General features: G+C 34.3%; 2 protein-coding genes across 6 annotated transcripts in view; one reads left to right on the top strand and one right to left on the bottom strand.

Annotated features, from left to right (window-relative positions):
* The window catches only part of LOC108749848 (adenosylhomocysteinase), a 10417-nt gene extending 7322 nt beyond the window's left edge, over nucleotides 1–3095 (top strand). For both annotated transcript variants that reach the window (XM_018488828.1, XM_018488827.1), the window contains 5 exons: nucleotides 60–250; nucleotides 1201–1542; nucleotides 1982–2197; nucleotides 2360–2583; nucleotides 2674–3095. In XM_018488828.1, the coding sequence (XP_018344330.1) occupies nucleotides 60–250; nucleotides 1201–1542; nucleotides 1982–2197; nucleotides 2360–2583; nucleotides 2674–2971 (1271 nt within the window). In that variant the 3' untranslated portion in view covers nucleotides 2972–3095. The remainder of the gene's footprint in view (nucleotides 1–59; nucleotides 251–1200; nucleotides 1543–1981; nucleotides 2198–2359; nucleotides 2584–2673) is intronic.
* Nucleotides 3096–3277: 182 nt separating this feature from the next.
* On the bottom strand, nucleotides 3278–12281 carry LOC108749846 (WD repeat-containing protein 59). 4 transcript variants are annotated; one of them, XM_018488823.1, is made up of 21 exons: nucleotides 12151–12281; nucleotides 11315–11564; nucleotides 11175–11224; nucleotides 10631–10766; nucleotides 9495–9708; nucleotides 9281–9414; nucleotides 9052–9201; nucleotides 8809–8968; nucleotides 8638–8717; nucleotides 8347–8413; nucleotides 8071–8279; nucleotides 7742–8005; nucleotides 7283–7430; nucleotides 7035–7228; nucleotides 6811–6950; nucleotides 6162–6371; nucleotides 5712–5838; nucleotides 4817–4846; nucleotides 4164–4321; nucleotides 3559–3812; nucleotides 3278–3465 (listed from the first exon to the last, which is right to left on the bottom strand). In XM_018488823.1, the coding sequence occupies exons 2-21, from the start codon at nucleotides 11363–11365 to the stop codon at nucleotides 3326–3328; spliced, it is 2916 nt and encodes a 971-aa protein (XP_018344325.1). In that variant the 5' UTR covers nucleotides 11366–11564; nucleotides 12151–12281; the 3' UTR covers nucleotides 3278–3325. The 4 variants fall into 4 exon arrangements, with proteins under 4 accessions (XP_018344325.1, XP_018344327.1, XP_018344326.1 ...); XM_018488825.1 differs by having other exon boundaries at nucleotides 6811–6947; XM_018488824.1 differs by having other exon boundaries at nucleotides 12167–12281.
* Nucleotides 12282–12559: the final 278 nt, after the last annotated feature.

Below are 12559 nucleotides of genomic sequence, written 5' to 3'. Positions count from 1 at the left end.
TAGTTTTGACGATCATTTTTTTTCTTAATTGGATTTAATTGGAATAAATTTCTCGACAGCCGACCTCTCCCTGGCGGAATGGGGTCGTAAAGAGATCACCCTAGCGGAGAATGAGATGCCGGGGCTTATATCAATTAGAAAGAAATATGGTCCATCCAAGGTGTTGAAGGGTGCTCGGATCGCCGGTTGTCTTCACATGACCGTGCAAACTGCGGTGCTAATTGAGACCCTGGTGGAACTTGGCGCAGAAGTAAGCATTAACAATTCTTAAGCTGTGATCAGACTGAAGATTAAAATTAAAATTGAAATGGAATCTAATTAATCAGAAGAAAGAAAACCAATTTAAAGTTTAGTAAACTTTCTTTGATTGGTTAAATTTCAATCTGTTCTCAATCTCACTCTCACTAGTTTGATTACGACTTTAAGGTTTACATATAAAAAAATTTTAGTTGTAATCGTAAGTCGAGTATTTCTAAAGCGTGAAATCGCAATTTTGATTGTGATTGATCGATTTGTTTAATCAGTTAAATTATAAACCAATTATAAAATCATATTAGCATCTTAAAATATTATTTAAAGTATGAATACCAATCTTAGTTGTAAATAACAAAAATGCTGATGGAATTTTACATAGTTATTTACTTATTAGCAAGAAACATGCGAAGATAAATTCATACTGTACACATAAATATTATTATTGATCTTTTTATCTCTCCTGTAAATCTGAATATATCACATTCAGTCGTAAACATTTTTTTCTTGACGTGCTATTCTAATTATAATAAACTCTGATTGTAATATTCGTGAATAAATATTGTGAGAAAAGACTTCTTCTTTCCATTTCAAAGAATTTCTCATTAAACACATCTTTACAAAAATGTTTGATAAGGATCTACGTATCTTGTAAATTAATTTTTTATATTTTTTTAATGTACTTTTTCTGTGAATTAATATCTAATTCTAATTGTAAAAATTATTTATTTTAAAAATCAAGATCATATAAATTATTTCTGTTGTCGAGAAGAATAGTCTTTTTTTTTTTAAACTTCCACGAATTTAATGTGTATATACATATGTATGTTACATTAAAATAGAAAGAATTTTATCAATCTTAAAAATAGTTTCGGATATAAAAATGCCTCTAATTTCATTTAAAAATTTAATATCTGAATCGAATATTGATTCATTTTTACATTGCAGGTACAATGGTCATCCTGTAACATATTTAGCACGCAAGACCACGCAGCAGCGGCGATAGCGAAAACTGGAGTGCCGGTATATGCATGGAAAGGAGAAACCGAGGAAGAGTATATCTGGTGCATTGAGCAAACCCTTGTGTTCCGGGATGGTAAACCGTTCAATTTAATCCTCGATGATGGTGGCGATCTGACCAATCTCGTGCATACAAAATATCCGCAATATCTCAAGGAATGTCGCGGCCTGTCCGAGGAGACTACCACTGGTGTACACAATCTCTATCGCATGATGAAGGAAGGTACACTCAAAGTGCCGGCGATTAATGTCAACGACTCCGTCACCAAGGTTTGTATGTTCCCACAAAAGCAAAATCACGTGTTAACAAGTTTATGAAGATATGGATAAATTATCAATATAGAATTGACGCTTAAAGTCAATAAATTAGAAGAAAATATCATTAATGATTATTTGATTAGAATTTAATAGTCACTGTTTGCACGAATTAGGATAAATATGAAATCATGAAAAGATAACAACAATGACGAAACTGATAAACGGATGATAAGTAATTTATAAATGCGTTAATACTTGCAGAAATCATGACGCAATGCATGACATTGCTCATTCAAAAATAAATACTTATGTTTCACATAGTTGAACTTTGCAATGTTTTTCAAAATAAAAATAAGGAATTAAAATAGGAAATTAAAAGGATCAAATTCACAAAAATCTATTAATATCTAAGTAGTAATAACGAAGTTAACTTAGCCTTATATTTTTGCAGAGTAAATTCGACAATTTGTACGGATGCAGGGAATCATTGATAGATGGTATCAAGAGAGCGACTGATATAATGATTGCCGGAAAAGTGTGCGTGGTAGCCGGATATGGAGACGTGGGTAAGGGATCTGCGCAAAGTCTTAGAGCTCTCGGGGGTCGTGTTATCGTCACAGAAATTGATCCCATCAACGCACTTCAAGCGGCTATGGAAGGATACGAGGTACATTAAAAAGGAAATTCGATCGATTATAAAATTGTCAAATTATCGTCTCGATTACTGATTGTACGTCATTGCACCTCATTATATTGCAAATTAGAATTAATAAGTGTTATCGCGGATTGTCAGATTTTAGAGCAGTTAATAAATATCTGTAATCCATAGGTAACAACGATGGATGAGGCGAGCACGAAGGGCCAGATATACGTCACCACTACAGGATGTAAGGACATCATTGTGGATCGTCACTTCATGAACATGCCGAACGACGCTATCGTCTGCAACATAGGACACTTTGATTGTGAGATTGATGTCGCGTGGCTAGAAAAGAACGCTGAGAAAATCAACATCAAGCCCCAAGTGGACAGATACTTATTGAAGAATGGCAGGTGTGTTTCGTTACACTACTGTTGTGATTGTTAATGGATGGATCTTTCGATAAGTTAAATTTCACTTAATTTCACTCATTCATATTTTAGACATATTATCCTTCTCGCGGAGGGTCGTTTGGTGAACTTGGGTTGCGCGATGGGCCACCCGAGCTTCGTCATGAGCAACTCGTTCACAAACCAAGTGCTCGCACAAATCGAACTCTGGACCAAATCAAACAAATATTCGATTGGTGTACATATGCTGCCGAAGAAGCTGGACGAGGAAGTCGCGGCATTACATCTGAATCACTTGGGGGTGAAATTAACAACTCTCACGCCAGAACAAGCTAAATATTTGGATACACCTGTGGAAGGTCCTTATAAACCCGATCATTATCGATATTAGTCCCCATTCGATAAAAATTTGTAAAAAAAACATCACAGTTAAATTGTTACTGTAATTATGAAGTTGGTTTTATAAGACATTTAAAACATTAAATGTTTTTTTTTCTTTTTCTATACCGACAACCTCCAACAATAATTTGAATGAATCTAATAGAGTCTAATTTATGTCTTAATAACGTAAAATCTTTTCATCATCTTTGATTTTTATTCATCTTTGATCAATCAATTTTCTTTAAACAGAATTATCAATAATACGTAGAATAAAATGCATTTTATTCTCTTCTCATAACAATATCTATCACAGATTCATGATTATGTACAGTTTCGTCTATATTATTTAAATTTAAAAAATTACCTATACTTTAAATAGTACTGAATTTTCCTGCAAACAATGACAGCCGCAGCCCGTAGGACATACTACCTCTTTAGCAAACCACGCGGCTAAATGCTCGATGTGTCCACCGTGGCCGCAAAACATGCAGGAGTTGCTCGCACCTAGATTTTTCAACGAAAACCAAATCTTTAACTTTATTTGAGATTAAAACACTTCCTGAGTTTAGCCTTTAACTTATACAAAAAACTACGAACCTCTGACTGTAACATGGCAAATGATACATTGGAAGCTCAACCCTTTGCAACTAGCGCACTGTGGACCTGGACTAATCTTGCCGCAGATTCGACACTCGTTCTGCAACTCAACGTCCTTCTGCACGTTGTTCGAGGACGCATTCAGATGTTTCAACACATGCGCCCGAGCATCCAACAGTTCCCACCTGTGCAACGCCTCGGCATACGCCTTCTTGTAACCATCATATAAGGCCGTATATTTCTCATCAAACAATCTGTATAAAATATTCAGCATTTATCAAATAATTTAAATAAACGCTATAAAAAATCAAAACGTTAAAGAGAACTCTTTGAGAGCTAATATTATACAAGTTACAAGTGTAATTATAATAAAGTATATTATAATACTCTTATAATAAAGTATATAATAAAACGACCTGTGTTGGCTCTCAAATGCTTCTCTTTAACATTTTGATTCAGCATTTATATTGCAGTAAATATACTCGCATGGAAATTTCGAATGATATTAATAATAAATATTTCTAAAAAAGACATTTAAAAAATATCTATATTTTATATCTATTTTTCAAACATATTAATATTATCTTTATTCTCCTAGAACATACTTAATGTTTTTCGCAGAATCCCCAAAGTCTTGAATGACTTTTAAATCATCTAAAGACTCTGACCACGAATTCGACCGATGTTGCTTCAGATTTTGAAAATTCCATCCTTCTAATGTAGTATCTGCCAGATGTATTGTATGATAAGGCGAACCGCCAGGCTGCAGGGAAATATATTGAATGGAACAGATTCACAATTGAAATACGTACATCAGCCATGTACTATGAGATATAAACAATACACACGCACACGACATACAGCACACACAATAATTAATATTAGTATCTATATGGTAATTAGTTTGTATGAGGTATATGCGTAACTTTATTATGCAAACAGCACATGTCGTTTAACTTCAATTTGCTACTTTTGCAAAAATAACGCGCTACTATACGTTATTTTTTTTCTTTTTCTTTTTTTTTATTAATCGCATCCGTACAAATATGTAACGTAAACTTTGTGCCTAGATTCTAATCATAAAAAAACAAATCCACTTTCGATAATAACACTTTCGGTCCGATGCCGAGAGACGAACACAAGATATCGATTGTACATAACAGAGAATCCTAAAAACCAAATCCAATATTCCAAATGCTTTTACTGTTTTAACTGTTAAAACTGTTAAAACTTTTTAAACAAACCTTAGAAATCTTACCTTTAACCACCATTTTCCTATGGAAAGCCTCTATAACAAACGTAACATTGTATCGTTAGCGATGATAAATATATATAATTAGAAAAGATGTACGCCAGTACAGTATATTGTTGCTTTTTAGCAACGTACGCAGGCAATCATACACTGTGTTATACAACATTGTGTAACACAGTGTATAGTTCTGTACTTAAATTTCTATGACACAAATCGACACAGCTAAAATGCTATATTTGTCTGTGTCGTCGCTTTATATTATTTTACAAATGTCAAATTTTTACATTTTTATTACTATTTATTTTTTTAATTTTTCGATAAAAGCTTTTAAGATTATATTCGGATATGTTCGGACATAAATGTATGAGACCTTTTTTTTTATTTCTAGTAATAAAATAAAAAAGCTAAACAACGTTCAAATCAGCTACAAATCGACAATGTTCCATTGCTGGAAAGCCTTGTGTGTACATTTATTGTAAAATGATGTACAAAAATTAAACTTTTAATCATACGTAGTTTAAAAAATTCTCTTAAAATTGTGAATAACATCTGTACTGAATAAGTTGAAGTGCAATGTATTTATTAATATTATTTATGATTAAATATGCATACTGTACCGCCGCCATATTCGCGTCAAACAAATTACACATCACTTAAAAAAAAAATCGTAAAAATTATAAATTCCCTCATGCATCGGCAGAAAGAGACACTGTGCTGTGCATAAAAGTTTCTATTCTTAACAAATATTAAGAAACGCGTATGCAGAGTAGAAAGCGAAAATGTGATTGGTGTAATGTACATATAATTTCTACTTTGCGGAACAAAGTAGTCGTGTCATGAAGAGAAATTTTCAAGTGATATACCTGCGCCTCTTGCTCTTTCATACAAACTGTATACTTACACTGACATTCACGGATTTACTGGTCAGTCTAGTTTGCAAAGCGTCCGTGTTTTCAGATCGATAGCTAAGTGCGCAGCTCAGCATGCCGGCCATCTGAACATCAGACTGCTTAGCGTAATGTTGTATTCTAAATAAAACAGAGAAATTACATATAAAATAAAAATGACACAATCGATTGATGATAATTAAAATAATCGACAAGCTATGATAAAGATTTAAGTTAAATTTCGTTTTCAAATATGATCCTTGATCTTTTTAAGGTCTACAGATTTAAAAAATTAATATTAATTTTATTATTTTAATATTAATTTTAAATCTTCATTGAACAGAAAATGTTAAATTAATTAAAAATTATTTCATTATTAGATTTAATATTATTTGAATCTAATATCTTCTTTTTCCGAATATAATTGTAACTGTTATAATAACAAAATGAAAAATAATGCTTACAAGAAATGAATTAAGTTTTGACCCCAGGGATGTAAAGGCCATGGAGCACTGATATCGGGAGAATGATAAGAATTTTGCTCAGTGTTGGATGGTGGCGGCAAAATGATTAAACCAGCTAAACACCAAGTCTGAGTTAAGTCGGACCTTTCCAACGTAGCAGCTACGTTTGCATTGTGCTGATACATAGATGAAATATCAGCGGTGTTAATTCTAAAAAGAAATAAAATATTTTCATTGATAAAATGTCACGATATTTGCACAACGTATATAATTGAGGCGTCGGATGGTTCCTCACTTGATCCGCGAATTCATAATCTGCAAGTCCAGGTTCGATTCCATCCGCGTCTCATATACACGGTTTTCTGCTGACTCTGTGTTATACTTAAGGAGCTTATTGCTGATCTGTGATTAAGTTAGAAGGCTTAAGGCCGTTGCGAATTATACGAAAGGGATTTATTTGAATATTTACTTCGAATTAAAATGATACTATAATAATTGTAAGTTTTAAACAAACAAGGCCTCCACTCTCCGAGGAGATTATCACTGTCCTTGACCCTTCTTTATTGTATAGTATTGTGACCCTTTGTAGTGGGTTGGAAATTCAAACAAGAGCCTTAAAAAGAAGAACGTATATAATTGTCGTACTCACGTATATTTTTCGGCAAGCTCTTTATTGACAAAGAATAATGACGAAACATCGTATATGATAACCATCGGATGACAATTCTTGAAGTACGATCGATCATGCATCCTACCCGCCCCATGCAACCCCCGTCGAAGATCCTTCTGCTGATAGAATTACAGTTACATAGATAACGTATATATGACATACGTATATCACTATTCTTGTTTATCGATTTAAATATTTCTTACACGATCTTGAAAATAGTATGAGCTGATAGACATGTTGTCGTTAGTTGGCACATAGGAACTTCGGTACATATGTATGAAAGATTCGCTGTTACCGATGCTATTGTCCAAGGCGGACAGTGCTCTGGGTGTCGCGTCTCCCGGTTTCATCATTGATCTTCTCGCGTAGGAAGGACGGCCGAAACAAACGAGGATACCTGTTCAGAAAATGATTAGAAAAACGCAAAGTTGAAAGAAGAGCGTTTACGCACCCACACAAGAAAATTTAGCACCGGACGTTCTAGGAAATGGTATATAGGAGTCCTGATAGTTCGCGCAGATATTGGGGGAGCTCAAGAAATTACTGTTATCCTGCATGTGATATAAGTGTCCGCTCTCGTCTTCGTCTTTCTTGCACATCTGTCAAACATAACACAAATCAAAATTTTTATTCGTATACTAATAATAACCCTTAAATATTTTTTCGATATGGCACACCTAGTTTTCTTTTTCCATTGTTTATAACTTTTTTTTATTAATATAGATATATACATTTGTTTGGTATCATTATATGTTTCTTAATGCTTGACGTTTCAATTAAAAACAATTTTTTACAGTATGTTCATTTTTATGAAAATTCTAAGCAATCGAATGGGTTGGATATGTCATATCGAAGTGATTTGAAATTATTCTCATAGTGTGACGTTAATTCGAAAAGAAGACCCGCTTACTTGCTCCAAAGTTATATTTAGTTGCCGGAGACATGGTTCTAAGCACGATCTGTTCTTTTTGACGCGATGCTGAGCAGTTTGCACGAGAACTTTCAGCAGTTTGGTCATTGTCGCGTTGTCAATCGTTGTGCCAGGACAAAACTGGAATGTCGGTTGCGCGCTACATGGATAATTTACGGGGAAATTTACTTTTAATATCACATTGTAGTTCTTTGTACACGCGGTTATCGTACAGCTCCTCTCCACTACGTCCATTGCGTTTACCTAAAACAAAATGCAAATGTTAGTTATTTTAAATCATTTATTTCATGTATCTAAAGCAGTATTACCTCTATATTTGGTATATTCATATTAATTAAAGAAAATTCCTGCTGCAAACTCTTTGGCTGAGTGGGAGACGAGACTTTTTTGGAATTGTCTGGAAGGCTGATCGTCTCAGATTGCGGCACAGGCTCGTCTACTTTGGTCGTAATGTAATTTATCTCAGGCTCGCTCTGAGAAGTATTCAGCTGCAGTTCTTGGACGGATTGCAAAGTTCCTGCAAAAATATTCCTTATATGCAAAAAAAATTGTATCACACAAATATCACAATGTGCTCTACGTACTTAAATTATTCTCTTCGGAATACTGACTGTAGACTGATAGGCCATCATCTATACCATTGCTGCATAACTGAAAATAAGAAACATTTCTTAATACTTCTGAGGCTTCCATATATTCTCTTCAAAGAAGCTACACAGTTATTTTCGTGTCTTAATACATCAATAAATGTTATGATATTTAACAATGTATCATGACAAATATCACCCGTAAGCCGCGTAGCTCCTTTGAAGAAATATTTCTATTGCTCGCAATTTGTATACTTCACAAAATTGTGAGAAACATAAGCATCTTACTTTTTTTATAAATGGACTGATTTTAAATATCCTCAAACATTGATCCTTGGACCATGTAACGAGTTCAAAGTCGCTGTTTTCTATAAGTAGATACGAATAGAATTATAGCAATATATTTTATATAACTCTTCTTTCTATAATATATTTTCAAAAATTTCTCAATATAACAACCTAGTTTTAAATGCCGCCATTGAAATTCAAGCACAACATCCGTATGGCCCACAAACGTATATATTGGCGCATTGAGGTTTGACGTATTCCATAGTAAAAGACTGTTTTCTCCACGTCGTAATTGCGGCACCACTATCGTCACTAAACCTTCTCCAAAGGGCTGCAAACAGATTTACGAATGTTGCATCATATGGAGCACAGTTGCAACATAAAAACTTCTAAATTCTACATCTATGTTCCTACCGTATATCTTGCTCTCCATACAGGAGAATTTGTCGTTAAAATACTCTCGGCTCTACGCGGATTGACAATATCGAAAATCTTAACGGTGCAGTCTTGACTCGACGTTGCCAATTGATTTTGTTGAAAGGGGCACCAATCTAAACCATGTATCTAAAATTTTACTTTGATTTGAATACTTTTTTACAAAAACCACTAACTAGTAATAAACAATACAATAAACTTGTCATACTTTTGTCAAGTGGGCTGTTATATACTGCACAGGACTCGTTGCTTTCCGCTGGTCCCATATCTTGACATCTCCATCGTGCGCTGTGGCCAAGATATGAGATGACAGTGGATTCCAACGTACTTGGGACGATCCCGCTAGGAAAAACATAAGAATTGTTATTTTTTCAGTCAAAAAGAAATCAAGTACCTTCCTTTTATTATGTCTTCCATCTTACCAACTGCAGACAAAGACAAGCATGGTTTCCTCTGATCTCGAATGTCCCAGATATGTATAAATGTGTCAATGCTGCAAGAAGCAATGATATCCGGTTCCTTAGGATGCCAACTCAAATCGCTAACTACCCGCGTGTGGGCTTTCAGACTCTGAGTAGTTTGCAACTCGTAACCTCCTGCTCCACTGAAGTTCAATATTTCGATTCGCGTGTTGCTCTAAAAGAAAATTATTTCAAAATAAGAGATATAATAAAATACATTCCCAGATATCCCAAAATATTTTCCCAGATAGTATGGAGCAGCAAGATCCTAATTGTCTATATTGTTAATTGGCCAATATTTTCCTATTGGTGTACTTATAGAAATCTAATAATGGCCTAATACTGAAAGACAGTAATTATTTATTTTTAAAGTACTGTTGTTCAGTACTTTTAGTACTCCAAATAAGTAATTGATTATATTGTCTTTTAATAATAAATTAATAATAAATTAAATAATATTCTTGAAGCTTTCACAGATGCTTTCTATAAAAGTTATGCGTTTCGCGGGTTTTCTCCAGATCCATTCTTAAAATGCCAACGTTTCGTGAACCTTGCAGTCCACTTCATCAGGGCGAAGAGCAGCCTGATACTGAGCCATTCTTTTTTATACGCTACTTGTTGGAATGGTGGGGGGAAAGAAGAGAATTGTGGGTGAGGAAGGGGAGAGGGGAAGGGGAATTGGTCAGTCTTTAATAATCAGGAAAATGGTTTTCTATGCATGCGTTTCGCATGCGAAACCCGCGAAAATCAATGCATAACTTTTAAATAAATTAACTAGTATTAAATTAGCCAATATTTGCACTGTGTCCTTGCTGAAAAATACTCATGTCGTTGCACAGAATTTATACATAATAAAAAAAGTTGTGCAATGATATCACAACTACATACACTGACATTGAATGCTTTCCATTTAGTGACACAAATTGGCACGAGTGTTTTTGTTATTCATTAAATGTCAAAAAAGATAGAATGATGTTTGTATCACTAAATAAAAAGCAAGTTTCATGCTATCTGGATTCTTTCTATGTTTCTAGTAATATAGATTTTTGGCGATACATTTGCATATATTTATGTATAAAAGATGGACAGAATCTTACAGAAATCGCACACAAGTGGCAATTTAAGTCGCATGGATTCCATTCGGCAGAGCCAACCTCATATTTACTCTGTCGCTGAAACTTCTTCACTGTATTTACATCCTCGTCCAAATGTTTCACTGCTAAGTATCTGCGTCTAGAGAAGAATTTTTGTATTTATTTAGCATCAATAATAATAGAATATTTAAAACACAATAATAGACTAAATGACATTTTTCACACATTAAATATGTGAGTTTCACAAATATCTGAAATAATGAATATTTAAAATAATCTTATTCTACCAAAAACTTGGATATTAATTATTCATAAATTAATAAAAATTACTAAATATTTGCCATAGGTTTAAAGCACAGTAAAAGGTTAAAGCACAGACTAAATTGACTTTTTTTTTCACATAAAATACATGAGTTTCAACAGTGCTTTTCAGGTAACCTTTTTCTACGAAGACTCTCTCTTGTGTGTGATTGCTGATTATTTATAAATTAATAAATATTACTAAATATTTGTCGTGAGTAATCGTTGATTTTTAAGAACCACTTACCCGGCCAACAGAACGTAGTTGCCGGTCGCATCCACTGCCATGGTGTTAGCCTAAATAAAACACGAAATAAGTCCTCATTTCTTTGGTGAACAAGAGTTGTTACTTCTTACAGGAGAAGACACGACACTTTGTTGACCAACCTGCAAGTCGCGATGCTCCGTGACCACGTAGTCGCTGTTTCGTTTCGACATTTTGACTAATTTTGATTAAATAAACTTTTAAGCTCCTGTTTACGACAAGCTGTCACACCATCCTCATTTTCACGCTGATCCTGCTGGAGGGATGCTAAGCTTGCGCTAGTTTTGCGAGGTTAAGATCGCTCCAAATAAATACAGCCGAGCCGACGCGTGCGCCATGATTAAATCGCTACACGTATACGCACATATGCACCTATGTCATATAGAATGTTTTTATTATAAAAAGATGTTTTAAAATAACATCAGGAGGTATTAAAAGATATGTGCTTCTTAATTATTTAATCGTTCTTCTACATCCTTTATGTTGTATCATTTAATTATATTATCTTGAATCAGTAACGACACGCTTGTTAATTTTAAAAATTGTATTAAATTTTTATATTTAACATGAATAACCCGAAGATAGGCTGCGCTAATTCTTAAATAGATTTCAACTAATTGGTTCTATAAATGTAAAATTAATTCTAATCTCGGATCAATTCTTTATCTTTTTTTAACATACTAAATGTCCGCTTTTAATAAAATGCAACGTAGATTAATTTTAATCTCGGTTTAATTTACTCTTCATCCTTTTCCAATTTCTAGAACTAGAAAAAGATAAAATGTAAGTAAAACCAAGATTAATGTATAAATAATAAAAACGAGCATAATTCTAAGAATAAAAAAAAGACAAATAGTAATTTTAATCTCATTTCAATCTGCTTTTTATCTTTTTCTAATTTCAATATAATTAGAGAAGATGATAAACAATAAATCAAACTGAAAAGTTAAAATCTTACATCAGTAGAACCGAACCTTCGTGCTTTAAATTGTGGATTCGTCTTCTGTGATCTTTTTCCCCTTCCTTCGCCCCTGTTTACGTTTCGACATGCAATCGTCTCGTTTCAACAAATAGGGAGTGCAAGAGCTTCAGCCGAGAGTGGCAGAAGAGAGAGAGAGAGAGAGAGAGAGAGAGAGAGAAAGAGAGACAGAGAGAGCCGATGTTCCGTTTCGATCAAAAAGAGACAAGCTCTCTCCCGGTCACGGTCTCGCACACAACACACACACGCGCGCGCGTGCATCCCGCAGCGCGTCACTCACACGCGCGCGCGTCGCTGACGTAACGCGATTGGCTGAGCGTACGCGTGCCTCCCCCACCCACTGGCGCGACGAGGTACACGAGCGAGACCGAGGGGGACCGAAGTCATT

This window comes from Trachymyrmex septentrionalis, unplaced genomic scaffold (genome assembly GCF_001594115.1).
Source record: "Trachymyrmex septentrionalis isolate Tsep2-gDNA-1 unplaced genomic scaffold, Tsep1.0 scaffold32, whole genome shotgun sequence".
NCBI classification, from domain to species: domain Eukaryota; kingdom Metazoa; phylum Arthropoda; class Insecta; order Hymenoptera; family Formicidae; genus Trachymyrmex; species Trachymyrmex septentrionalis.
The sequence above is the reverse complement of the archived record's forward strand: the minus strand, read 5'-3'. Positions and strand labels throughout refer to the sequence as shown.